The sequence below is a fragment of the Electrona antarctica genome (genome assembly GCF_951216825.1).
Source record: "Electrona antarctica genome assembly, chromosome: 12".
Taxonomy (NCBI): domain Eukaryota; kingdom Metazoa; phylum Chordata; class Actinopteri; order Myctophiformes; family Myctophidae; genus Electrona; species Electrona antarctica.
The window spans coordinates 18,731,102-18,757,642 of record NC_136793.1 but is presented as its reverse complement, the minus strand read 5'-3'; the positions used below and the strand labels follow the sequence as shown (position 1 = coordinate 18,757,642).

The window sequence follows — 26,541 nt, the reverse complement described above, 5'->3', positions numbered from 1 at the left end:
ATGGCTGTTATGTTGGAAACGGCAGTAAATCAAGCGGGGCGCAGCCGCGCAGCTGGTGGTGCTCAGAGGGTTTGATTAGGCAGCGGTCATTATACAGCGGATGATGAAGCAGAGACAACAGCTGCCATTTCAGCGGCAGGTCGCGTAACGTGGTTAAACTATATATACTCTATGGGTTAAACCATATATATACTCTATGGGTTAAACCAGGAAGATGGAATAATGCATGCAGGGTCCCAAAAACCAGTAAACAAACAGCTTATTCAACTTTCCTCCTACTACACACCTGCTTGTCATCCATGCATTAAAAATGAGTATTTTGTTAAAGCAAAATATTGTGGTATTTGATTTGTCCATACCACTCTTTTGTACAATAAATAAGGTACTATTTATCGTTCATCATTACAAATTTATTAAAATAAACAAAACAGTGTACAGTGAACATAAACCTATATTGTTATACCATAAACTCACTACAAACTCTTTAAATTACATAAATAAGACAGAAAGTTAGCAACACAAAATACAATCGAAGTGTTATGCTATGTCATGACTCCGGAAAAGTCAAAAACCGTACAGTAGCCTAAATAAGATAGTCTAGTGTAGAAAAAAATGTTTTAAGGATTTTCTTTTGTGTAAAACTGGCATTTATAACAAAGTGACGTTAAGACATGTCTTCATAATGATTTGATTTCAAATTATATTGTCCTTGTTGGGTTTGAAACCACATTCCTTCAAGAACTCAATAAATAGCCTTCAATACAAAGCCAAGTGTGTCAATCACAACAAAGTGTACTTATGTAGTGTAGCATGTCGCTGTAACCTTCTTAAACTAATGGCCCGCCTAAGTAATTTTTTGCTCATGACACTGACCATCTCTGGTAAAATCGCCAAAGTCCTAATTCAAAAGGATCATGCTGCTCCCGCCACTTGTAGTAAAATCTCAAGAGTGTGACTTAGGCCAAAATAGGCATTTCTTTGGCCTAAGTGGTCACAAGCTTTTGTGATTTAGGCATTTATGCCTTCTTTGTAAATTGGCCTGTCAGGTTTAATCCTATATAATCCCATAATAATGATTAGCCTAATGTGCAACATTGTTTTCTCACTCAACAGTAAACAAACCAACATACAGTATAAAAACAGTGTATGCAGTGTGAGCTCATAGTTTGGCTGTTTTCACAATTTATATGTGGAACAGAGTCAAACTAAATGTAATAATGCCTACAATACAATTCCAAGTGTGTGTGTGTGTGTGTGTGTGTGTGTGTGTGTGTGTGTGGGGTGTTATTGCTTGTGACAAAGTGGACAAACGTTAACTGCAGATGCTTCATGCAACTGGATGGATCAAACACAGCTCTGTTCGGCTCTCAATTCATAATTAATCACTTACCCAAAGTCTACACATTAGATTAGTAAGTGCTGTGCAAATGGACCTTTGGGGAAGTAATACAATCTGCTGTCAAACTAACATTCTTTCACAAGAAAGACTCATAGTAAGATGATTTCATCTAACCTTACCTTATTGTTAAATATGTAATCAGTCACTTTAATTAATTGAGCAGTGTAGCAATGCTAAACTATGGTGATCAGGCTCTTTTGTGTGTATATATTAATACATACATATATGTACGCGTCACTCACATTAATTTTCCATAGTAAATGAATGTGGCATTCAAGCTCATGAGTCATGAATGCCATCGCTGATTGGCATTCATGAGTTTAAATGCCCCTGCTGTTTGAGTGAGCACTGCAGTTAAAATAAGAGCCACTGGATGGCAGAAGAGTACTTTCTTCAGTTTTCCATCAGTGGGACTAATGATCTTAAAATGTAAAGTTAAGTGTGTTATCCAGATGTGTAATTAACACTGTACACTAGACTCACAGTCCAGTAAGGCCTGCCACTAACTTGACATCTGGGGAGCTACTCGATCCCCAGAGTTTCTTTTTGTGTCTCCCACTCTGCAGTTCCATGGACTTCTATTATGGACCCAAGAGTGTGACTGCGGACCAGGCCTCTTCACAGAGCATGACCATGTATTGCTACCATATTATATTATACCACTACACTGTATATTATCTTAACATTCTTATCGCGACTGAAGGTCGCAGTTAACTATGGAATCGAGCATTTCCCGTCAGTTAGTGTGTCGGGCACCTATGGTGCCCAGGTCTCGTGACATCATGTGACATCATCAGGGATGGAGATGTGGATATGTGGTGACCTGCTGTCGCAGATAAGCCCATATATGGAGATCCTTGATGTCATCACTATTGGCCAGCCGGCGAACACTAGAGTTCTCAACAGGCCCGGAAATGAAGGCCCGGCCCTACCTGGGCCCTCATCAAACCCTGTACACTCAAGAGAATGTCCCCGCTACCATCCTTAGATCTCCATATACTGTATGGAGCTGACCTGTTCTGACATTCCATATGTTGATCTGATCTCATCAAACCCTGTACACTCAAGACATGCTCCATATATGGCCAGTACAGAATTCATTCCATGTTGATCTGACCCCCCTTGACCAGCAGTCTGCCGTCAACGAGGCGGATGTGTGATTCTCGCCCTCATGCGTCTTACTGGTATTATACCACTATATATTATCTTATTTATCTAACATCATTGTTAAACCATATTATAATATAATCGTACACTTTTACATGTATTATAATTGCTATTGCTACTACTTGTATTTGCCTGTAGCTCCCTCTCTGTCTCCTTCTCTCTCTCTTTCTCTCCCCCGACACGGCCGAGGCAGATGACCGCCCACCTTAGAGTCGGGTTCTGCTTGACGTTTCTTCCAGTTGGAGGAGGAGTTTTTCGTTACCACTGTCGCATAATTGATTGTTCAGGGTGGGATCTCTGTCGGTTCTCTGCTCTACATGTAAAGTGTCTGTGTGTGTGTGTGTGTGTGTGTGTGTGTGTGTGTGTGTGTGTGTGTGTGTGTGTGTGTGCGCGTGTGCGTGTGTGTGAGACACTTCACTTCATGATGTGATCTCAATGACTTTGATGAAGGGGAGAGGCTTGTTGGAAGAGGAAGTGGAGGGTTTCAGAGGTTTGCTGTGGAAACAAAAAGGTATAAGATTCCAGTGGACCAGTGTTTTATTTTCATAGACAAAAAAACACATACGGTTTTTGATGTTTAGTTGACTAAGACTAAACTAAGACCAAACAATTTCAGATGACTAAATAGGACTAAAACTAGATGGTGTGTTCAAAAGACTAGGTCGCATTCACACCTGTAGTTCAGTAGACTTGGTGCGATTGGTGGGTGAAGTTGCATCATTGTTACATTTTTAATTTGCTGCGTTTGGCGTTCACACTGCACTTTGTCAACCGCAGCAGGAAACTTTATCAATGTGTTCAATTCATAAACTACACAGTAAAATCTATAGTGTTAAAATTACGGTATACTTCCAGTAATAGTTAGGATGGATGCAGGGGGTGTGTCGGGGACTGGACGTTACTGTGTGTGTGTGTGTGTGTGTGTGTGTGTGTGTGTGTGTGTGTGTGCGCGCGCGCGAGCGAACGTGCGTGTACCTGTAAACAATGTGTGGGTTGAGTTCTGTTGACAGATATGAGTTTGACCTTTGACCTTCCAGGAAGTAGTCCATCTGGTCGTGCATCTGGCGGTTCTGCACGTGGAGGAAAGATGAATTATCACTTAGTTATGCCGCACCTAAAGCCCTTCCATTAATTAAGCCGGCCCTGGTGAAACTACAAAATGGCCACCACTGCTATGACCTGATGTACTGTAGCCTCATGACAGACCCACACAGTGCTATGACCTGATGTAGCCTCATGACAGACCCACACAGTGCTATGACCTGATGTAGCCTCATGACAGACCCACACAGTGCTATGGCCTGATGTAGCCTCATGACAGACCCACACAGTGCTATGGCCTGATGTAGCCTCATGACAGACCCACACAGTGCTATGGCCTGATGTAGCCTCATGACAGACCCACACAGTGCTATGGCCTGATGTAGCCTCATGACAGACCCACACAGTGCTATGGCCTGATGTAGCCTCATGACAGACCCACACAGTGCTATGGCCTGATTTAGCCTCATGACAGACCCACACATGTAGTGCTATGGCCTGATGTAGCCTCATGACAGACCCACACAGTGCCCATCATGACAGACCCACACAGTGCCCATCAAACCAAATGTTTCTCACCTCAGACTCCAGAAACTCTACCTTCTCCTCCAGCTCTCTGATCACCCGGTCTCTCTCCTGGATCACTGTTCGAGAGTTCTGCAACTGCACGCACGCACGCACACACACACAAGTTACATATGGTTGGACACGATAGAAGATAGACACAATCTGTTACTTACCTAATAATAATTTAACTAATAGATTAAATGCATTTACATGTCATGTGTGTGTGTGTGTGTGTGTGTGTGTGTGTGTGTGTGTGTGTGTGTGTGTGTGTGTGTGTCACCTGTTCAATCATGTGTCTGACTTTCCTCTGCTGACTCTTCAGCATGTCGTCCAGGTGGTGAATCTTCTCCTTCAAGATGGCCACTTCCTGCTCCAACTGCTCCGCCCTAAACACAATACAACTGCATTTATTAACAATACAACTGTATATGCATACAGCATAAACAATACAAACAATATAACTGCATTACAAAAACAATACAACTGCATTTATTAACAATACAACTGTATACGCATACAGCATGTACAGTATAACAATACAAACAATATAACTGCATTAAAACAATACAACTGTATTCATTAAACATTTATAAACAATACAAACAATACAACTGCATGTATAAACAATACAGCTGTATTTATACACAATACAACTGTATTTATAAAGCACTCATTACCCAATCTGGGAACCCATCTGCAAAAAAGGAATAATGTGTGTGTGTGTGTGTGTGTGTGTGTGTGTGTGTGTGCGTGCGTGCGTGCGTGCGTGTGTGTGCGTGTGTGTGTGTGTGTGTGCATGCGTGCGTGACTACTCACCGCTGTTCCGCCTGCACGTGTCCCTCCTCTGTGGTCCGTCTCAGGTCTTGCAGTGCGTCCTCGCGCTGGCGGACGGTGTCCCGCAGGGCGGCGCTCTCCTGCTCCATGCCTGCCAGCAGCCTGTGGAGCTCCTCCAGCTGCTGTGCTCTCCTCCCACTCTGCTCCTCGCTGCTCCTCAGCGCCTCCTCCTGGTCAGACACACGCTGGCGCAGCGCGGTGCCCTCGGCCTGCGGGGAGGGGGGGGGGGGATCACCATGCTCATAAAACCTGATCCATCCCATTAACCCACTGGTTTTCAACCTTTTTCACATCAAGGACCATTATTTATTTGGCATTTGAGCCACAGACCACCATTTGATGAGATTTAGCCTCTCAGTCCTTACACTTAACATATTTTGTTGTAGAGAAACAGGCAAACGTTGAACGAAATAACAATTCTTCTACATTCTGTATTGTGGAGCCTTCTTGTAATGCAGATGTTTAACAATAAAGTGTAAAATTAAACCAAATGGACCCTTACGGGTCGATTGAGGTTTTTATTGAATTATTATGAAAGATCAACGTCTTAATCCATTTAGGCCTGACGTTGAAATAAAAAAAAAGTCTTCTGAAAGAATATATATTCAAAGATTTGAACGCGTGCGTGTGTGCGTGCGTTAGAGTTCTCATTTTCTGCCCGAACCCGGCCCGGCCCGACCCGGCCCGACATTTTCGGGCCGGGCCGGGCCCAAAACATTATGCTAATTAGTCGGGCCGGGCCTCGGGCTCTGTGATTTTCCCTTTTTTCTTTCTCCTTTTTTCAAGAATGTTATTATAATAAAAATAGCAATTCTGTTATTTGTGTAATGTGTAGGCTATACTGCCTACAAGTATGTATTTATTATAAAGAGGGCTTCACTTAATTGTGACAGGAGGAAGACGGAGGAGTGGAGGCAGGGGGCTTGGATTACTGACTGCGCACAGTGCGCAGGCATGAGCAGAGAGAAGTGAACGGTGGGGTGGTTGTTTATACCGCTGGCTGGCCTCTGGTTTGTGGCGCACCAAATGAGCTTCAGTTCATATGCTAAATGTTTTATAAATCAATCGGATTATCACACGATATCTTTTTCAGCTATCGTGTGACTGCAACATGACGAAAACAGTTGCACAGTTGCACTGAGCCATCTCGTTAAACCCAGCTGGCTGCGATGAAATGAATAACCTAATCATTAGGCCAGCTAATCAACGTCATATAGTCACCAACCGATCCATATAATTCTGTAGTGTATGATGACCAGTGTGACCACGCAATGTTACAGACCACTGCAGGCTACAGGCTATTTGATTTACAAAATTATTAGTATTATAACCGCCGTCCCTCAGTGCGGCGGCGCTCCTCGTTATATGTGCCCGATTTAAAATAACAGATCTCTAAGCTGTCGAGACACGCCATGAGCGGTGCGTGGATGGTTTGTAAACTTTGTAGGCTATGTTTTTTCTTTTGGACACCGAACGGGGACGATACTTGGGGTCTTGCCTGGACATAGCTGCTTCACTTCAGAGGAAACTAAGGGGAGCTACTCACCACCACTGGAAATGGAATCCATTAGAATGATATGGAAATGGTACATTAACAGTCTAACGTGAGCTACATAAATCCTTTATTTCGGCGATAAGTCCATTGAACTCCTTTCTCACTCACACAGACACACACTGAACCACTGACGGCGCACGCCGCTGCGCTGGCCATGCATTAAAGTGCCGTTCTTTTTTTTTTTTTGTCGGGCTTTATCGGGCTTCGGGCCTAACATTATGGTAATCTTTAGGGTCGGGCCGAGCTTCGGGCTGAACCAGTTAGGGCCGGGCCGTGCCGGGCTTCAAATTTCGCGTGCGTGTGTGTAGGAAAATCGAGATTCACATTTGAGCAAGAATCGTGCAAAACTACGCCGCGGGCAAAATATTTTGTTCAAGGGACCCCCAAGGGACCCCCAAGGGACCCCCCCAAGAAGAGAATTCTTCTCTTCTTGGGGGACACACATTTTTCAGATGGCGATCCGCGGCCAACTACATATCATTTTGGGGGTCGTTGGCACACAAAAGTTTGAGAACTACTGAAGGCATTAACAAGTCTTAATGGGTTTGGTTATTATGTGTAGTTCCAGGGGAAATAGCAGATCTACAAGGTCACAATGAACCGCACTGCAACACATGCTTGTAGATCTGCTAGTCAAAGCATACAATAGGGTTAAAGTGTTTCAACCGGTGTTTGGCCGGTGTTTGGTTGTTTGTGTGTGTTCGCGTGTGCATGTACGTGTGTGTGTGTGTGTGTGTGTGTGTGTGCATGTGTGTGTGTGTGTGTGTAGGTGTGCGTGCGTGCATGTGTGTGTGTGTGTGTGCATGCGTTACCTGCAGTCGCTCCCTCTCTTCCAGATGTGTTTTCTCTGTGTCTTGCAGCTGTGCGTACAGACGTTTGCTGACTTCCCTCAGTCTCTCTGCTTCCGCTTCCTGTACAACACACACAGACATTCTAACCTTTATTTAAAACAGGGAAAATTAACACTTTCTATCTAACCTTTAATAAATCAGGGAATTCTGTGTTAAATACTACTCCACTGTACATATGTCAGAGGTATACATACAGTATTGTACGTTTTACTCCACTACAATTGACATGTTTAGTTACTAGTTACTTTGTACATTTTGATTATTAATGCAATAACAAATTAAGACCTATTTTTTTTTTTTTTTAAAGCGGTTTGACATTTTACAAATTTGAGCACTTTTACTTTGGTCCTTTTTTCATTACATTTTAATTATAGGCCTTTATTTTTTTTTATCCCACAATTTTTGTAACCAATTTTTTCACCCAGTGTCAATTGTCTAATCTAATCCTGGGCGCTACACTCAAATTTTTCAAAAATAGCAGACCTACAAGCTTGTAGCGCGCCACTCGGTGGCGCGCTATGAGCTTGTAGATCTGCTATTTTTCAATAGCTAAATTATAACATAATGTTTAAAACACCAAAAGGGGTTCCCGCCCAAAATGGGTTAAGAAAGCTGGTTTTCATACCAAACTGCTTAGGTACATTGTAAACATAATATAGCCTAACTTATAAAACGTTGTTGTATTGTTGTGTTGCAGTGAATATGCCATATGGATAATATAAAGCTACAGCAGCATTACATTATTACATATCTGCCAACCTCAGACCGAGCCACGCTGACCATGCCTCCAAGTGGTGGGTCTGGGGCTCGTCCCAAAAGTAGATTTCCAGTATTTTGGTGGATTTCTGGTTTGATACTTGTATCAGGCTTTACTAAAAAAGCTAAAAGTACAGTAGACCTACAGAAATTGATTTGACGACTGAAACAATAAAAGAGCCATCTTTAATAATAACTACTAATTACTTAAAAGTGACTAGCGAGGGTAAAACATTCCCAATCTCTCCTTGATGAGAGAGGTTTGACCAGTTGACTAGTGACCAACTGGGTTGACCAGTGACCACGCAAAAAGGGTGAAATCCCCCAAAAGCAGGAGAAATGCTGGCGCATGAGTCGTGCAGGAGAAATGGTCAAATAAAAGGAGTCTCTTGCGAAATGCAGGAGGGTTGGCATGTATGTTATTAGGATATGAGTACAAAAAGGTGTACTTGCCATTAGTACTAGAGTCTGTCTTTCACAAATTAATGACCATAGCCTATGGCAGGGCCTATCAAAATAAACTAGTGTGATAACGTCACGACTAATTGTCATCTGTGTGTGTGTGTGTGTGTGTGTGTGTGTGTGTGTGTGTGTGTGCGTGTGTGTGCGCGTGTGTGTGACATCATGAGACCGCCTGAGGCAGGGTGTATCATTTTACCAAACGCAAATTCTTCCAGAAACAAAACAGTGTGATGGATTATCCAGCTATACTTCAGCTATTTGAATTTATGCACGCACGTACGCACGCACGCACGCACGCACGCACGCACGCACGCACGCACGCACGCACGCACGCACACACGCACACACACACACACACACACAGACGGACAGACAGACAGAGCAGCTAACCTGTGTGTCCAGTTTGGGTTTATCAGGTGCAGGTGTGTGTTTGGTCCTCTGTGAGAGAGAGAGAGAGAGAGAGAGAGATGTACAGTACTCTGACCATGATCACTCAATTCTATTCAGTATTTATGGGTATAACTGACCCATAAACACACACACACACACACACACACACACACACACACACACACACACACACAAAATTGGCAATTTGAAAATAGCTGATCTACAAGCTTGCAGATCTGCTATTTTCTAATGTTTTTCAATACATTTTACACATTTGAAAACTTGTGAAATGGGACCTTCTGCACAATGAGTACTTTTACTTTGGGCAGTTAAAAAATATTTTGTTTGCAGTACTTTTGTACTTTTACTCAGATACATTTTGAATACCGGACTTTGTAACAGACCATTTCTACATGGTGTACTGATGCTTTTACTTATTATGTGAGTACTTCTTCCACTACTGATAGTATGCAGTTTCATGGAAAACCAACCTTATTCTTGGCTGCCATGTGCTCCCGCAACGTCTTCAGGCTGTACCTCACCTAAGCACAAATAGTCCATGCATTCAGTAATGTAGGCAAGTGAAGATGGATTGATTTAGTTTCGAGAAACGTATAACACAACTGTTTATGTATGTGTGTGACATGAGGCCAAGTGGAATTAAATATATTATCGTTATTATCAGTGGCCATTTGAGGAGACTTGTGCTTCAATTCCAAATGTATTTCAAGCTTAAAGCGGCACTATGTAACTTTCCTCTTCTGGATTCCCCGGATTTGTGTTGACATTTTTACCATTTAGCCGGCCTGCTTGCTCAGGGGATAAATTGAATCTTGACCAGGCATCAGGTCAAAATGCGTGTCATATCCTGTGTCTAGGTGAGACATGACCTTTGACACACTCAAAATGTAGAAGAGCAGAGACAAAATAAAAAAATAAAATGAAAAAAACACCAACCTCCTGAATGTGTGAAACTTCATCCGAAAGCATTTTGAGGCTCTGTTGGTGTCTGTACTGCTCCTGTCTAGACGCTTCTAGGTACACCTGACACACACACACACACACACACACACACACACACACACACACACACACACACACACACACACACACACACACACACACACACACGTTAATACTTTGTCTCACGAGAGTGTCACATCAAAGTAGCAACAATAGAACATTGTCGATGTTTGCTATTCTTGAACATGTTTGAAAGTGAAAGTGGTTAAAGCGTGTCTGTGAGTTTTACAATACTGAACCAATGACTAAATAATAACTGAATTGGATCCAGTGGAACACATGTCCTTTTAATTTGCTTGTTTTTTACGTTTCCAGAAAAGTAACGCTTTGTTACTTGGCCAAATATGTTTTTTTTAAAGCTACTGGTATGAACTAGGGATGGGCATTTGAGTGTTATGTGCTGTTAACTGTAAGGTGACGACATCATATTTCTATGACATACAGCTGTAGATAGATCAGATGAGTAACTGACGTCATATTTTTATGACATACAGCTGTAGAAAGATCAGATATGCGTAACTGACGTCAGTACTTGAACACAGTGAAGCAAGCTTGCTAAGCGTCTCTCTTCACGCAGAGACAATGTCCAAATAAGGTCACACACTCCTCTATCTGTCTGGAATGTTTTTCACTGCCTTCTGGGTTCCCAGAAGTATCTTTATCAACTGTGATTTAAGAGCAACGCCTTTTGTTGAGGGGCGCTAGCCTCTTCTATGCCCAGCTTTCCGGGTTTGTGAAAACACAAACATTGGCTTCTGATTGGCTGATCACCCCATAGTGATGATTTGTTTGGCTGAGCAAAGTACATATTGAAGATAAGGACGCAAATTGTGATTGGCCAGAATGAGATGATGACGTACAGTATGATGATAAGAGCGCCTCTCACTTCACACAGGTGTGATTTTTGTATTAGGAAACATTTTGATTTCTGGTTATGTTGTTAAATACAGCTTCAGTTTGTCTCACAGTGGGTCTCAAAGTCACTCTTTCAGCACATAACCAAATACAAACAGATTGTTTTTATTTAATTTTGTATAACATTACACAACCTTACATATTTTATTTGTTTATTTATGTGTAAATGCACTGTAGGCTCAATGGAGGAGGACATGTTGGAATGTCAATCAATGGAGCAACTTCTGAATCATCTGAAAAGACATGGCAATTGCATCGTCTGTGCATCTGTTTTGAGTTGACGATATGCAAATGTCCACAGATCCAGCGAGGCAGGTATCGTGGACTAAATGTAGTCTCTCACCAGCCTCTCAAAGCATTTGCTCACTATTGGGGTGAGGGCGACAGGTCTCCAATCATTAGAGCATGTCACCTGGAAATGCTTGGGGATGGGCACAATGGTGGACATTTTGAAGCCTTCGAGGACCACAGCCTGGGAGAGGAGGATTAAAAATGTCTGGGATCAGGGGCGGCGATTTATGCTGGTCGGTGCATTCCCAGTGGCTGGTCGGTGCATTCCCAGTGGGTGCTCGTCATCTCCTGTGGGTGCTCGAGCTCCCTTCTTAACACTTTGGCTGCAAGCATTGAACACCGTCGCTGTCACTTCCCTGCCCACCGGATGCATGGGGTCTTTTATTTTGAAAACCCCCCAAATTCACCCGAAGTGAACCGGAAGAAAAAACGTCTATAGCTAATGTGCTAATCGTAATTGTAAAAGGCATCAGAAGCGGTAATAACCGTGAGGTAGCGATGATTTTTGAATGAGCCCCTAATATGGACGTTCTGTTCAAACACCTCAATCTGAGCCTCAATTCCGAGAAAAACGCAGCCAAAGATCGTGGCTATTATAGGACTCTATGGAGCGGCCATCTTGGTCAGGGCAACATAGGGTCTATTTACTGCTAGCTATAAATAATTAAAAAGAACATGTTGCATTACGACCACAATGTATCATAAACCACCATAAAGGCCTTAGGATTTGAATATATACATCTTGTGTTAAATGTGTGTCAGGGCCGCGAGGGGTCGAGAACGGGAATTGTACGAGCCAAAAGAGGCTGCAGTCTATATATGGGCACAAAAGGGGGCATGCCCATATATGGGAAAAAAGACCCCAGGGATCTCCATATACAGTCATATCAGTGGGTGGGTGGTGTGACGTAGGTGTGCAGGCCACGTCGCTAGTTATATAAATAGTTGCAGGCACTGCTTGAGCTCTGATGCAAATCAGTGTTGACTTTGATCTCCAACTATCTTCAATACTAGAAACTTACCATCACCCAGTTCCTATACTTAATACTTTCATTTGAATTTAATAAATAGAAGAAAAGACGCTAGTCAGCCTGCTGGAGTCAAACTTGAGCCATGGACTTACTATGGATTTTCTCCTGCCTAGCTTTTCTTAGTGCTGCCCATTGCTGTGGCTCACCTGCCATCACACCGGTAATAACGGGATACTCCCGTATTGTCAACGGTGAGGAGGCTGTGCCACATTCCTGGCCGTGGCAGGTGTCATTGCAGTCTTCCAGAGGCCGCCACTTCTGTGGCGGATCCCTGATCAACGAGAGCTGGGTTCTGACCGCTGCTCACTGCACTGTCAGACCGTCTGACCATTTGATCCTGGGCCAGCACGACCGCCTCTCCAACACAGAGGACATCCAGACCATGAAGATTGGAAAGGCAATCCCCCACCCCCACTGGGACCCATACACCATAAACAATGATATCCAGCTGATCAAGCTGGCCAGCCCTGTCAACTTGGGAATGCACGTGTCCCCCGTTTGTGTGGCTGAGACTAGTGACAACTTCCCTGGTGGAATGATGTGTGTGACCTCTGGATGGGGCAGGACCCACGACTCTGCGGCCCCTGCCCGGCTTCAGCAGGCTGCCCTCCCCCTCCTCACCAACGAGCAGTGCAAGGAACACTGGGGCAACTTCAGTAGGACCCAGATCAGTGAGCAGATGATCTGTGCTGGGGCCTCCGGAGCCTCTTCCTGCTTTGGTGACTCTGGTGGCCCCCTGGTCTGTGAGAACGATGGGGCCTGGACCCTGGTTGGTATCGTCTCCTGGGGCCGTGGAAGCTGCAGTGTCCGCTCACCTGGTGTATACGCCCGCGTCACCGAGCTGCGTACCTGGATAGACCAGACCATCGCGGCCAACTAAACCTGGCAGCGTTGTCATGCTCAAACAATGATTCCAAACTGATTTAAACCCACAAATTAATAGGGCGATTTCACAGAGGGAACATCAAATAGGTTTGAAGGGTCGGCCCAGCATTCACATTAGGAATGATGTTTCGTACCCGAGTATACTTTTCAACTGTAATGAAACAAACAGATAAAAAGGTGTCATTTGATGGTGCTTGCACACGTTTCAGGAACCAGTTGTAGCACCACTTTTGAGCTATATGAAATTATTGATTGACTGAATATTTGTATTAACAGTTTGCAAAAAATACAAAAAAGACAACAATGTCCACGATACATTTAGTTAGCCGTCTGTGTCTCAAACGAATGTCTCAGTTAAATCAGAGTAGTGGGCAGGCCTGTCCACCGGCCAACCCCTTCGGTCACCTGGCTATACTCTGAACCTCTCTGTATGGCCCAGCAGCTGAGTCTCTGAACCTCTCTGTCTGGCCTAGCACCGCCCGCCGATAAACACCTCTCCTCCTTTCGCCAAGGCCACACCAGCCGCCAACAAGAAGTCGACGGCCTGGGCCGTGGTGGTGGTCCAGGCACCTTGGCAGGTAATCCAGTCTGGCAGTGCCGCAGGCTCGACTCCCGATCACGCCGGCCTTTACTGCATGTCACCCCCCAATCTCCTGTCAGCCTACTGTCTATCCCTCTATAAAAAAATAAAATAAAATAAAAAATATATATAAAATAAAGGCGAAAGCCACAAAAAAAACAGTAGAAAAAAACAAAAAACAAACAAGAAGTCGACTCCCCCATCAGTCCCAGGCCAGCATCCAGGCCACTCCGTCATCCAGGAGGTAGGCCACTCCGTCATCCCACCGGCTCTCCAGCTGGAACCGCTCACGGGACATCACAGAGGCTGAGGTGAGCGAGCGCTGGCGAATGACTTTAGCTCTGGAGTGAAGCCTGGGGGTTCCCCGGCTGTCAGGGTAGCCAAGAACAGGTACCAGCTTGACTAGGCACCTTCTTGCAACGGATGCAACAACAAAACCAGCAAATGCTTCTGCGAAAGCAGCAGCAAAATCAGCAAATGCTGCAACGACTTGAGAGGCTGGAGGGGCCACTCAAAACTCAGCAAAGGGCCTCAATCACAGGACTCAGGCTAGGCAGACATTAGTCATGAAGACCTGGGAGCAACAGGCCCTGTCAGGCTCAAAATGAAAAGCAACACTATCATGATGCAGCAAAATCAGCAGCGACTGAAGATGCTGGGGGGTTGCACCTGCTCCACTCTCATCCTCTTTTGAAGTCATCTCCTCTTCTTTTTGAGTGGTGTAAACCACTCCTACAACTGGCTTTGTTAGTCTGTCTGTCTGTCTGTCTGTGCACCAAAAAATGAGCATGGTGCATTGTGATTGGCCGGAATGAGACATTGCGTCACTGACATTACGTCAGACCACAGCTGATCAGTCTATATAAGACCTTACACCACTCAGTTCACATGGGTGTGATTTTTTTTTTTGAGCAGTGCAGCCGCTCCAATGCACAGCTTTGAGTGTATCTGTCTACCTGTCACCCACGCTGGCACAAACATGTCGGTGTAAAAGTGTATTGATACCTGCCAACCAGCGCTGCCTGGGTAAACAAAATTACGCTTTTAAATTAACTGTACACACATAAACCAATTAACGGTTTATGTTATTATTTTTCTAACTTAAAAAGGTGACTTGGTTTCCGTCTGTTAGAAAGTTACTGTATTTGAACGCCGTAGTAAAATGTAGTGCAAGTGATATTTTTTGGTTAAATAAATATAAAAACAATTATTAACAATTATACTATACACTGACACCACGCTAGACAGGAACACCCAAAAACGTCACATCCGGTTTTAGCTTCCGGCTAATTGGCATCCGGCTAATTGTTTCATTGACCACAGGGTCTGTGAAAACATAATAATAATTGTCACTTTGTAATCTGAGTACAGTACAAGTTTTGATGGGATGTGCGTGCACCGCCTGAACTGCTTCTAAACATGACAACACCCACCTTGATGACCTCAACCTTCTCCTTTGGTGGTTTGACGGGCTCCGCGTTCAGAACTGTTCTCTCATTGGCTGGCTGCACCAGAGCTGTCCTGTCATTGGATGGCTGCACCAGAGCGAACGCTCGTCCAATGGGCTAGACAAGCCAGAGTAGAGAGGAGTGAGGTTGGAGCAGTAACACAAATTTGAACCCATTAAGACTTTCTAAAATCGCCCTTTGCCCTCGGATACAAAGATATTGGATTAAGATATTTGAGACACTCTCTGATATTTTGAGTATTCATATTGACCCCGATCCTGTACTAATTATTCTGGCTTTGTCAGACTCCATGCCTAGGTTGACGAAAGCACAGAAACAACTCTTCTCATATGGTCTGATTACAGCAAAATAACTAATTTTGACGCACTGGAAAAAGGAGGAGGCTCCTGCATTTAAGCATTGGCTAAATGGAATGACTAATACGCTTCATCTTGAGAGAATAAGGTATTTCCTGAGAAACAGGGAGAAACAATTTGATAAGGTTTGGCTGCCCCTTGTCCATTACTTGAGTAGAAACAATAAGCCTATCTCACAGAATTTCCCCGCCCCCCTTAATACGCCCCCTTTTGGGGTTAGTGGTGATAGCGTGACGTCACTCCATAGACGCTCCATGTTAACAGAGGTAATTTAAGAAGTCTACAACTTTTGTTTTCTCAAGGTAAGGTTTGTTCTATCTGTTCGAGCTGATTTACCATCTTGTTTGCTTCATAATAATATTGGTCTGTCACATTTTTACATTAGAAAATGTACTTAGATTCTCCAGAGAAAAAAACGTGTAAATGCTAATGTTAAAGACACCACTATCTACCGGAAGTGGGCGTGAAAAGCGGGCTGTGAGATAGGCCTATTCATAGACAGGATACCACTGATGTGGTTGACTGTACGACATTTTCTTTCAGATGTTTTCCATTTTATTCTATAGTATGCGGTGTCACTGAGCAGTATGGGTGGGAGGGTTGAGGGTTTTCTTTCTCTTTTTTGTCCTTACATATACAAGTATACAAGTATACAAGTATAAAATGATGGTTAGTGGTTCAAATCTAAAATGACACAGATGCTTTCCCAGTTGTAATGGGTGAAACAGTCCATCACAGCACTGATTTCCACGGTAACAACGCGTCACATCTCTATGCGTTGTTACCTTGACAATCAGTGCTTTTTTCAGAAAGCAACAACGTTGATTCAACCTTTTTCCGTTAATGTCCAATACTTGTGTGTACATGTGTGACCTGTCTACAGTAAGTGTGTGTGTGTGTGTGTGTGTGTGTGTGTGTGTGTGTGTGTGTGTGTGTGTGTGTGTGTGTGTGTGTGTGATATTTGTGTACTCGTATAGGTCTCCAACTCTGAGAGTGTACGCATGGAACCAAGGATTCCTTGAAATGAAAATGAGAACAACAACATCTGCAGGGTGGAGAAGCAAAAAGCAGGACAGGGTTATGTAACATGTGGAGACTCCCTGTCTTCCCCATGGACCCCTTCATATCGCAGTCTGAACAATGGTTGGGTGTGTGTGTGTGTGTGTGTGTGTGCGTGTACGCACGCACGCACACACCCCTGCACACGCGCAAGGAATGACCACTATGTTGTTCTGTCCATTCCGTCCTGTCCTGTCCTGTCCTGTCCTGTCCTGTCCTGTCCTGTCCATTCCGTCCTGTCCTGTCCTGTCCTGTCCTGTCCTGTCCTGTCCTGTCCTGTCCTGTCCTGTCCTGTCCCGTCCTGTCCTGTTTTTTTCCCTATAAATATTGGTAGTTGCGAGTTTCAGGCTTGTTTCTAAAGTGCCTTTAATATTTCCTTATTTTTGACTGGCTTCCTAATGTTGTTTATTCCAGTGGTTCTCGAACATTTTCAAATCAAGGACCCCTAAATTAATACGTATTTGTACACTTCAAAAACCCCATTCTAACCATGTTAGACTCAATGAAAACACACATTTTCTGTGTAAAATAATATTGAATCTAGCAACGTATTAACTGTCTGGGGTGCACACGAAAGCCAGAGTAGATGTACAAATGACCCCAGAAGTGTTTTAAACCTTATAAGGTCATGCCTTTTTGCATGCAGAAGGTGTCTCCTGGATGCTCTGTCCACCTGTCTGTCCTGTCTACTAAGTACAGAGGTAGGGTAAGTGATATTCTTTTTGTTAAAATAAGCATTAAATAGGACTATATTCCGATTCCATTGCTGAGAGTAACAGGAGCCTCTATGTGTCTCTCCAGGTCTTTAGTAAACGGCAAATTCATTTTCAGGTCAGGATATTGAATCAGGAGAGAGCTCTCACAGGACACAAGATAAACAAGTGTATTTGGAAGTGATGAAATTAAGAAATGAGCAGACAAAAAATGTAACTGGAACACTGTTCAAAATTTAAGCTGATAATCTGAAAGGGTATTTTTATTTTTATGTTTGTTAAAGTGCTGGAGAGATAGGGAGACACCTGTTAGTGAACAAACACTATAGAAATGAGTACCATGAGATTGGTGAACCAAAACACAAGTGAAACTTAACTTAAGTGAAAACATGCAGAAGGTCGTGAGGTGTTGTTTACCTTGTCTCCTGGTGACTGCCTGTGCTCCTGCAGAGTCAGTCTCAGTCTCCTGCAGTTGTCCTGACGGAAGACAAGTAGAAAGATGACTTATAAGATGAAGCAAGCCACACAGAAAGCCTTATGAACAGACACAAGTTGGACTGAGGAGGAGAAGGTGACTCATATACTGGATGCATGGTGAGGAGACAAGAGAGGGGTGGGGGGCTTACTGGAGACAGCCAATCAGATCCTCAGGAATGGGTCATCTGGGGGAACCGTGGGCAGGAAGTCAAGACGACACAGAGCATTGTAGTGTGCGTGTGTTCGTTCACATATTTTTGTGGGTATGTTTGAGAGTGTGTGTGTCTATTTATGGCTATATTTGTGTGCGTGTGTGTGCGTGTGGCCGTGCAGAGTTATGTGCGGATGTGAGGGAGTTTCTGTGTCTTACATAACAGTTCTTTCCTTTTAAGACTTGTCCAAATGTCTAAACTCCCTTCAGATGGAACACAGAAACTCAGCCAATGAACCCCTACACACACGCACGCACGCACGCACACACACGCACGCACACAGATGCACACACAAGCACACACACACGCTTATTGTGCTTTCTTGTGATTTTTATCTCCTTTTTTTGGTACTATTGTTGCATGTTGTGTGCATGTCTGAGCGCGTGTCGACAATCTCACAGCTGGAGGTTGCACCTCATGAGCAAATCATTGTTTAGTTTCTTTGTGTGTTTACGGTCGAGCAACACCGAGCGTGTTTGCGTGTGACGTAGTCCACGAAAATAAAACGCTCCTGGCTACAAACAGATCTTATCTGTTGGGGCGTGCAGATTTGCTCCACTAATACGTGTGCGTGGCCGTGGGGGCATACGCACGTTTGTGGGTGATGGAACAATTGTTATGGGTGCCGTCACAAGTAAATTTAGCCCTTTTTTAAGTTTCCTTACATTGTCAAAATATGTCAAAAGATTTTCAAAAACAAAATGTCCTGTAATGTCCTGTTCTTCTGTCCTGTAATGTCCTGCTGTAATGTCCTGTCCTGTAATGTCCTGTAATGTCCTGTCCTGTAATGTCCTGTAATGTCCTGTCCTGTAATGTCCTGCTGCCCTGTAATGTCCTGTCCTGTAATGTCCTGTAATGTCCTGCTGCCCTGTAATGTCCTGTAATGTCCTGTCCTGTAATGTCCTGCTGTCCTGTAATGTCCTGCTGCCCTGTAATGTCCTGTCCTGTAATGTCCTGTCCTGTAATGTCCTGTAATGTCCTGTCCTGTAATGTCCTGCTGCCCTGTAATCTCCTGTAATGTCTTGTAATGTCCTGTCCTGTAATGTCCTGTAATGTCTTGTCCTGTAATGTCCTGCTGTCCTGTAATGTCCTGTCCTGTAATGTCCTGTAATGTCTTGTCCTGTAATGTCCTGCTGCCCTGTAATGTCCTGTAATGTCCTGTAATGTCTTGTAATGTCCTGTCCTGTAATGTCCTGTCCTGTAATGTCCTGTAATGTCCTGCTGCCCTGTAATGTCCTGTAATGTCCTGTAATGTCTTGTAATGTCCTGTGCTGTAATGTCCTGTAATGTCCTGCTGCCCTGTAATGTCCTGTAATGTCCTGCTGTCCTGTAATGTCCTGCTGCCCTGTAATGTCCTGTAATGTCCTGCTGTCCTGTAATGTCCTGTTGCCCTGTAATGTCCTGTAATCTCCTGCTGTCCTGTAATGTCCTGCTGTCCTGTAATGTCCTGTCCTGTAATGTCCTGTCCTGTAATGTCCTGCTGTCCTGTAATGAATACATTTTGAATGAATTAATTTTATTTGTATAGCACCTTTCCAAACATATAGTTACAAAGTGCTTTACAGACAGGTTATAAAACAGGAATCATAAAAACATCAAAACATCAAAACAACAAAACATCAAAACATCAGAAACAATGAAATATGAAATAACAGGTCAATAAAACAATAAAAAACAATATTAGGAAAAACACTTGGCATATAGATGTGTTTTTAAAAGCGTTTTAAAAGAAGACACTGATTCTGCTAACCTAAGAGTCAGTGGCAGGGAGTTCCAGAGCAAAGGTGCCCGAGCCGCAAAGGCCCAGTCACCCCGAGTGACCAGACGTGTTGCAAGAGGAACTAGGAGGGCCCTGTCCAAAGATCTGAGACAGCGCCATCTGGAGGCGAGATATATATATTTTTTGCTCATACCAGAGTATATTGAATTGCAGTAATCCAGTCGTGAAGATATGAACGTGTGTATGACGGTTTCCAGGTCTGCATATGACAAAAAAATAATAATTTCTGCCTCGCGTTGCCAGTAGTGGGAATTCTGCACCAAACTTGGGAGCAGAGTTCCCCCCTACATGGCAACAGGAGTTGGTTGGGCTTGACGTGCCGGGGCAGCTTGTACACAACCTCTATTCTGTCTGGTCTCATGTGGTGTGAGTCTGTAATCCATTGCCGGGAAGACTATAGGATTGAGGGAGAGGACTAACAAACCAACTCCACCTACCCCCCAAGGACCAGAAATGGCCCAAGGGTTGTGCGCAGGGCCAGCTACCCTGCAACATAAAAAACATTTTGCTACAGAAATCTTAATCTTAATCTAATGTCCTGTAATGTCCTGTAATGTATAATGTCCTGTAATGTATAATGTCCTGTAATGTCCTGTAATGTCCTGTAATGTATAATGTCCTGTAATGTCCTGTAATGTATAATGTCCTGTAATGTCCTGTAATGTATAATGTCCTGTAATGTCCTGTAATGTCCTGTAATGTCCTGTCCTGTAATGTCCTGTCCTGCTGTCCTGTCCTGCTGTCCTTTCCTCCTGCCCTGTCCGGCTGTCATGTCCAGCTGTCCTTTCTTGTGTTGTACAGCTTGGGAGAGGAGATAACAGCAGCTCTATGTTGCATAGTACATTGATAAAGAGCAGGAAGCCGTTGTGGAGGTTTTATGATACAGTGAGTATTCACTACACACACACACACACACACACACACACACACACACACACACACACACACACACACACACACACACACACACACACACACACACACACACACACACACACACACACACACACACACACACACACACACACACACACACACACACACACACACACACACACACACACACACACAGGAAAACAGGAAGTAAAACCTAACCGAGGACCGGTGCCACTAACATCACAGATGTACAGTATGTCCCTGTTCTATGTTTGTCCTGAGCACACACATACGCACGCACGCACAGCGCGCGCACACAACGCTCGCACACAACGCGCGCACGCACGCACGCACGCACGCACGCACGCACGCACACTCTATCTTTTCTATTAATATGTTGGATTCATGTTGATGTTTATTTTCAGACATCTAACAATTTAAAACATCAATAGGCCTAAAGCAAACTTGACCTTCTTCTACACCAAATCTCTTTGCCAAAAATAGCACACCCACAAGCTCATAGTGTGTCACAGTATGACGCGTTGTGAGCTTGCAGATCGTTTATTTCTGATTAAAAGAAGTTAAAAGTACAGAGGAAAACTCAGGTATAGAGGTCAGTATAGAGGGTTTAAGTGGTTAAAGGGTGGCCTGGTCATCTGCACAGTGAAAGCAGGGAGCGTCAAGTAGAAAATGGCATTCAGTGCTCTCAGGTTGCAGCCACCTGAATGCTCCCATAAAAAGGCCTTCAGGTGTGTGTGTGTGTGTGTGTGTGTGTGTGTGTGTGTGTGTGTGTGCCAGTTCCAGTGCCAGTGCCCCCGGGCCCTTCACACACAAAGACTGACCTCTCCTCTCTCTAAACTAAGGCTGCACTCCACTACAGTTATTTGAAAACGTTAGTGACTACCAGTAGTTACTATTCAGAAATAAGATTATTATTACAAAACATACATTAACCACATAAGCCCTATGTTATACTTTGGCATTGTACGGTAAGTATATTTTGACTCAATTTTGTACTGTGGTATTATAGTAAAACATCAAGTACTTCTTCCACCACTACTGAAAAATCGACTCTAAAAGATCTATAGTGCATAGCAGTGGCCATTGTGTGGTGCCACAGATTGAAACGCCATTATTTTTTCCCGTAGAGATTTCCCGAAAATATTTATATAAATGATTTTATATTTAATTCTTATTTTAAGCCTGGAACCAACCAAGCCATATCCATCTCCAAATGATTTTTGGGGGGTCCCCAGATGATTAGCTTAAAAATAGTCAGACAGGTGTGTTTAAGTAGGCTGGTCCTGATAATGATTTTCAATAGAATACTTATTATGTGTGTGTAACCAACATCTCATCATGGTGTTGACTAAAAACACACACCCAGCCTTTAATGACGTAATGACAATAAGCAGCATAACACTTAAACTACCCCAAATGCATTCCCACAGCAAATAACAACTTAAATACATCTCATTACAACCATTTGCTGGTTTGTGTGTCCAGACTCCAGAGGCATGCTGGGAAGTCCCTACTCTGTCTAATGCACACCCCGGGACGTTGTAATTGAGTTACATAATCGTCATTGTGAGGCAGAAACCTTGTATTGCCATATTTGTAAATTGTTGCCGTATTTCATCATTACTACACTACAGTGACACACAAAAGTAGCCAAAATAGCCGATCTAGAAGCTCACAACATTGTGGGCCATTATATAGGCTAATTTACATTATTGTCCTGCTCTAGCATTGCACACTGTTTTTCAAAGCCACCGTCAGCACTTCTCAGAGTGGATATAGTGTTAGGCAACTTAGTCCCAACGCAGTGGTTCTCAAACTGTTGGTCGGTCACATGATTTCTGGTGGCAGTGAATCGACAATTTAAGAACTTTTAAGACGATTTTAACACCTAAGAGAAGGAAAGACAACGAAAAAATGTCACGATATGCATCCCACTCCAACAGGACACGCATTACGAATAACAGTCTAAGGGCCTAATGATTTCGGCTCGTCAGAAATTTTCAGTAGCACCGAAGAGCCGACTTTAGGACGGTACCCGCCCCCCCGAACCTCAAATGACGTCACATTACTACGGCTACAGCGCCGAACCGACTTTTATTCGGCTCTAAAATAGGAGTATGAATCGGCCCTAAGTCCACACTAATTATCCATAATGTATAAATGATGGATAAGGGGTCAGGACAACTAGGCCTTTTCGTGGAGGGGTCCGAATAAATTTTGGACTGTTATTTGTCTCAACTGCTCATGTATTTAGTCACAGAAGTAGTCACGATGTAGTAAACAATAAACATAAAGTCATTTCTTTGGTGAACTATGTCTTAACCAACTGCAACTCCATTTTGGGCATGCAAAAATAAATAAATAATATTGTGTTGTATTATGTTGTAACAATTTTACAACAATTTTTCTAAAATATTAAAACTGCTATTTTGCCCTGCAGCACCATCATATGGCCAAGTATAAAATTGTTATGGAACAACAATTTTGTGTTATGGAAGATTTTGAGAGTGAATTCAGTGTGGGCCTAAGGCGAGCTATTAGTGTTCGTCCACATTGTTAATGCAGGTGTTTACATCATGAATGATTCATCCTTCAGGTTCACGTTACAGGCAGAGAACCGATACTGATTTGAACTCAGCAGCGCAACTCCGGCGATAGGTGTGAGCGGTTTTGCGGAATTGCTAATGGTGGACCATTTAAATTAACAAAGGCAGCTTGCTGTGACTGTGGTTCGCTCCTATCTCTTGTTGTTTTTCTTGTTTTTTCACTCCCCTCTTTTCACAGTTAGACTGGGCCATCTCTAAACTGACTGGGCCATAGGCAGCCCTACCCGAGATTGTCCACAGCCAATAAAAGGTCATGTTACTGCTCTTCTAAAGAGATTGGACTCTGTGTGCTGAATTGTGACGCTGAATTAGTGACGCTGAATTGTGACGCTGAATTGTGACGCTGAATTAGTGACGCTGAATTGTGACGCTGAATTAGTGACGCTGAATTGTGACTCTGAACTACACGTTTTGCCGGCAAGGGGTCCTTCAACATCCAAACAACAACACGGTGGACTACAGGCAGCTATAGTGAGAGAGAAACTTAATAAAAAAGAAGGGAGGAATACAAGTTTGTCGTGGGACCGGGAGTGATTTAAGTTCATAACCCTGCGGACGACTGGATATGCCTTATGAAAAGAGAAAGTGAATGAAGACGAGGGCTTGTTACCATGGATATGGAAATACAATCGCTAGTACATAATATCTGTGAACGACAGTAGTGAGTGACATTGTTTGTACAAGTAGGCCTAAGTACATAGGCCTATATAGAATCCCACGTGCGTCCCTGCAGTGCAGTAGGTGCGGATAATATAAATAGGATGATATAATTAATGCGGTTGGACAAAAAGGGTGAAAACAATGTCTTGCAATTAGTCTTGCATGGTTGCTGTGACCATGCAGTGTTGCCATGGTCTTTGAAAACAAGCCCAAAGGAAACAACTAGGCTGTGTTTTACCACTTTACATCGGCTATTTGAAAATAGCAGGTCTACAAGCTCACAGCGACACGTGAGTTTTTAGATCTGTTATTTTCAAGGTATTTTGAATATTTTTAGCACAAAATAATTTCAGATGGAGGTCCGTGGACAATTACATAATACATTAATCTGGTCCATGCCTAGCTGAAGGCCAGGTGTAGCTACGCAGTTAATGGTACACCTCAGTAATTGTGGATTTGTATATCTAATATTGGGAGTCACAAACCTTTTTCAAGGGGGGCCAAATTAGAAAATATGAAAACAGTGAACGCCCAAGGGCAAAAATACATCTCCTACCTATCATAATGCACTTTCGGACCACATCTAGGCTACAATTGCATTGCATTTCAACAATTTAGGCCTAGGCCTAATCAATATCAAATATCAATGGTATTTTGTCAGGTATGCTGTGAACAACACACAATTATTTCAGCCTCATTTAACAGTACCAAATGTAATCAGATGTGCAGGGTCTTTCTGTCTGTTCATGTGGTGTATTATGAATCATATTCATATCCATAGTATTAATAACTACATGGTTAGTCATAATTGTAGGCCTACATATAACTTTAACTCTGTATTTCTCTTCTGACATAATTTAACTGACCGCCTAGAATAAGACATGGATGATAACCACATAAGCCCTAGAGCTACAGTAGCCTACAGGCACGTGCAGAAGGGGGGGGGGCTTGAGCACCTGCCCTTTCTCTAAAATATATATATATATTTTTGATTTATTTATTTATTTATTTTTGAGGGAAAGGGCAAAGAAATGTTATTTTTTTTGTGGGGGGTGGGGGCAATACGACCTTATGTGGGGGCCAATAAGGGCTTGTGGGGGGGCAATAAGGGCTTATGTGGGGGGGGCAATAAGGGCTTATGTGGGGGCCAAAAATGGCTTTTGTGGGGGGCCAATAAGGGCTTGTGTGGGGGGCCAATAAGGGCTTGTGTGGGGGCCAATAATGGCTTGTGTGGGGGGGGCAAATAAGGGCTTATGTGTGTGGGGGGGGGGTCAAAAAAGCGTATGTGGGGGGGGGGGCAAATAAGGGCTGCCCAACAACAACAACAACAACAACAACACATAGTTTGAAAGTCCATGAAACAAATCTATACCAAAAAAAGAAGGGAAAAAAGCATGGTGTGGATGAACTCACCGCTGATCTGTTGTCACTTCGCAGCTCTTCCATCGTCGTACACAGACCTCCGACCCCGTTCATCCTTCCGCGATAATTAGATTCTATTTACAGCCTCGAAACAAACTTCTTCTAATACCGTATTCAATTCAGGAGTTGACGGTACAGGAGTAGCCTATAAAATCACTTTAGTAGAATGAGTTTACGCCGATTCGATCGCCTCACAACAAACTCTAGACCAGAAGCTTCTCTCTTCCTCCGTCTGTTTTGTTTCCATGCACGCCGCACGACTGTGTCCTCGACTTCCCGCGACGCGTTGTGGGCTTGTAGATCGGGGATATGTTCCAGCTCCTGCCTCCCGATGTCTACCACTCTACCGGTATTATACCTCCCACTTTTTGCTTCTCGTGCTGCTGCTAGTGTGTGTGTGTGTGTGTGTGTGTGTGTGTGTGTGTGTGTGCGTGTGTGTGTGTGTGTGTGTGTGTGTGTGTGTGTGTGGACCGTGTGGAATGTGTGACACGCCCACTATCAACGTCACAACGAAACTATTAATACCATTTCAATGCACGCACCAGTGATTAACTTCCATAATCCCAACATTGAAGTTATATAGCAACTTTTTGTATAATTTTCCATATGCGAAGCCCCCATGTAATGCATTATAGCAATGATTATGGATTGTAAAAAAATATATGAAAACTATTTCATATGTTTCATATGTTCTTCAGGGCAGTAAGCCCACACCCACTACATTATTATTGTATGTCATACAATAATAATGTAGTGGGTGTGGGCTTCACACCCACCGACATCATGTTGCAGATCACACTGTGGGGGTGTTGTGAGGTAACTTGTAGATTGTCTAGTTTCGGCTAACGCTCCTCTCAGAATAGGGATGCTAGTGTTCAAGTGGTTAATGTAAAAAACTATTTAAAATAAAGTTAATATCACAAACATTTGGCAGAGCCCCCCTGTAATAACTCTGAGGACCCCCCTGTGTTGAACACCCACTACTAGACCATTGGTTCCCAAACCTTTCGAGTCAAGACCCAAAAGAGAGATTATAGGCTAGACGTTTGCCTGGGACACAAACTAGTGAAAATAGAAGATCTACAATCTCGCAACGGGATGCAAAGAGTTGTGAGCTTGCAGATCTGCTATTTTCACATAGGT

The 26,541-nt window shown here is 43.5% G+C and overlaps 2 protein-coding genes across 2 annotated transcripts; one reads left to right on the top strand and one right to left on the bottom strand.

The window, feature by feature from the left end:
* Positions 1-282: 282 nt before the first annotated feature.
* Positions 283-25,521, bottom strand: LOC306933962 (tuftelin-like). The gene is made up of 12 exons (XM_079516349.1): positions 25,390-25,521; positions 17,762-17,821; positions 15,181-15,312; positions 9,980-10,066; positions 9,514-9,564; positions 9,023-9,070; positions 7,376-7,474; positions 4,991-5,217; positions 4,455-4,560; positions 4,187-4,270; positions 3,542-3,636; positions 283-3,061 (listed from the first exon to the last, which is right to left on the bottom strand). Exons 1-12 carry the CDS (start codon positions 25,450-25,452, stop codon positions 2,986-2,988), a joined length of 1,128 nt encoding a protein of 375 aa, XP_079372475.1. The 5' UTR covers positions 25,453-25,521; the 3' UTR covers positions 283-2,985.
* Positions 12,365-13,162, top strand: LOC306933504 (chymotrypsin B-like; the record flags this gene model as incomplete). Its single annotated transcript, XM_079515752.1, has 1 exon — positions 12,365-13,162. One exon carries the CDS (start codon positions 12,365-12,367, stop codon positions 13,160-13,162), a length of 798 nt encoding a protein of 265 aa, XP_079371878.1.
* Positions 25,522-26,541: the final 1,020 nt, after the last annotated feature.

What these genes read in the sequence shown, in the direction of transcription:
- LOC306933962 (XM_079516349.1), bottom strand. Translation starts at nt 25,452, where the DNA reads ATGAACGGGGTCGGAGGTCTGTGTACGACGATGGAAGAGCTGCGAAGT. An exon ending in AAGAGAGGGAGCGACTGCAG is followed by an intron (nt 5,218 to 7,375) that starts GTAACGCATGCA and finishes CCCTCCCCGCAG; the next exon opens with GCCGAGGGCACCGCGCTGCG. An exon ending in TAGAGTTTCTGGAGTCTGAG is followed by an intron (nt 3,637 to 4,186) that starts GTGAGAAACATT and finishes CTCCACGTGCAG; the next exon opens with AACCGCCAGATGCACGACCA.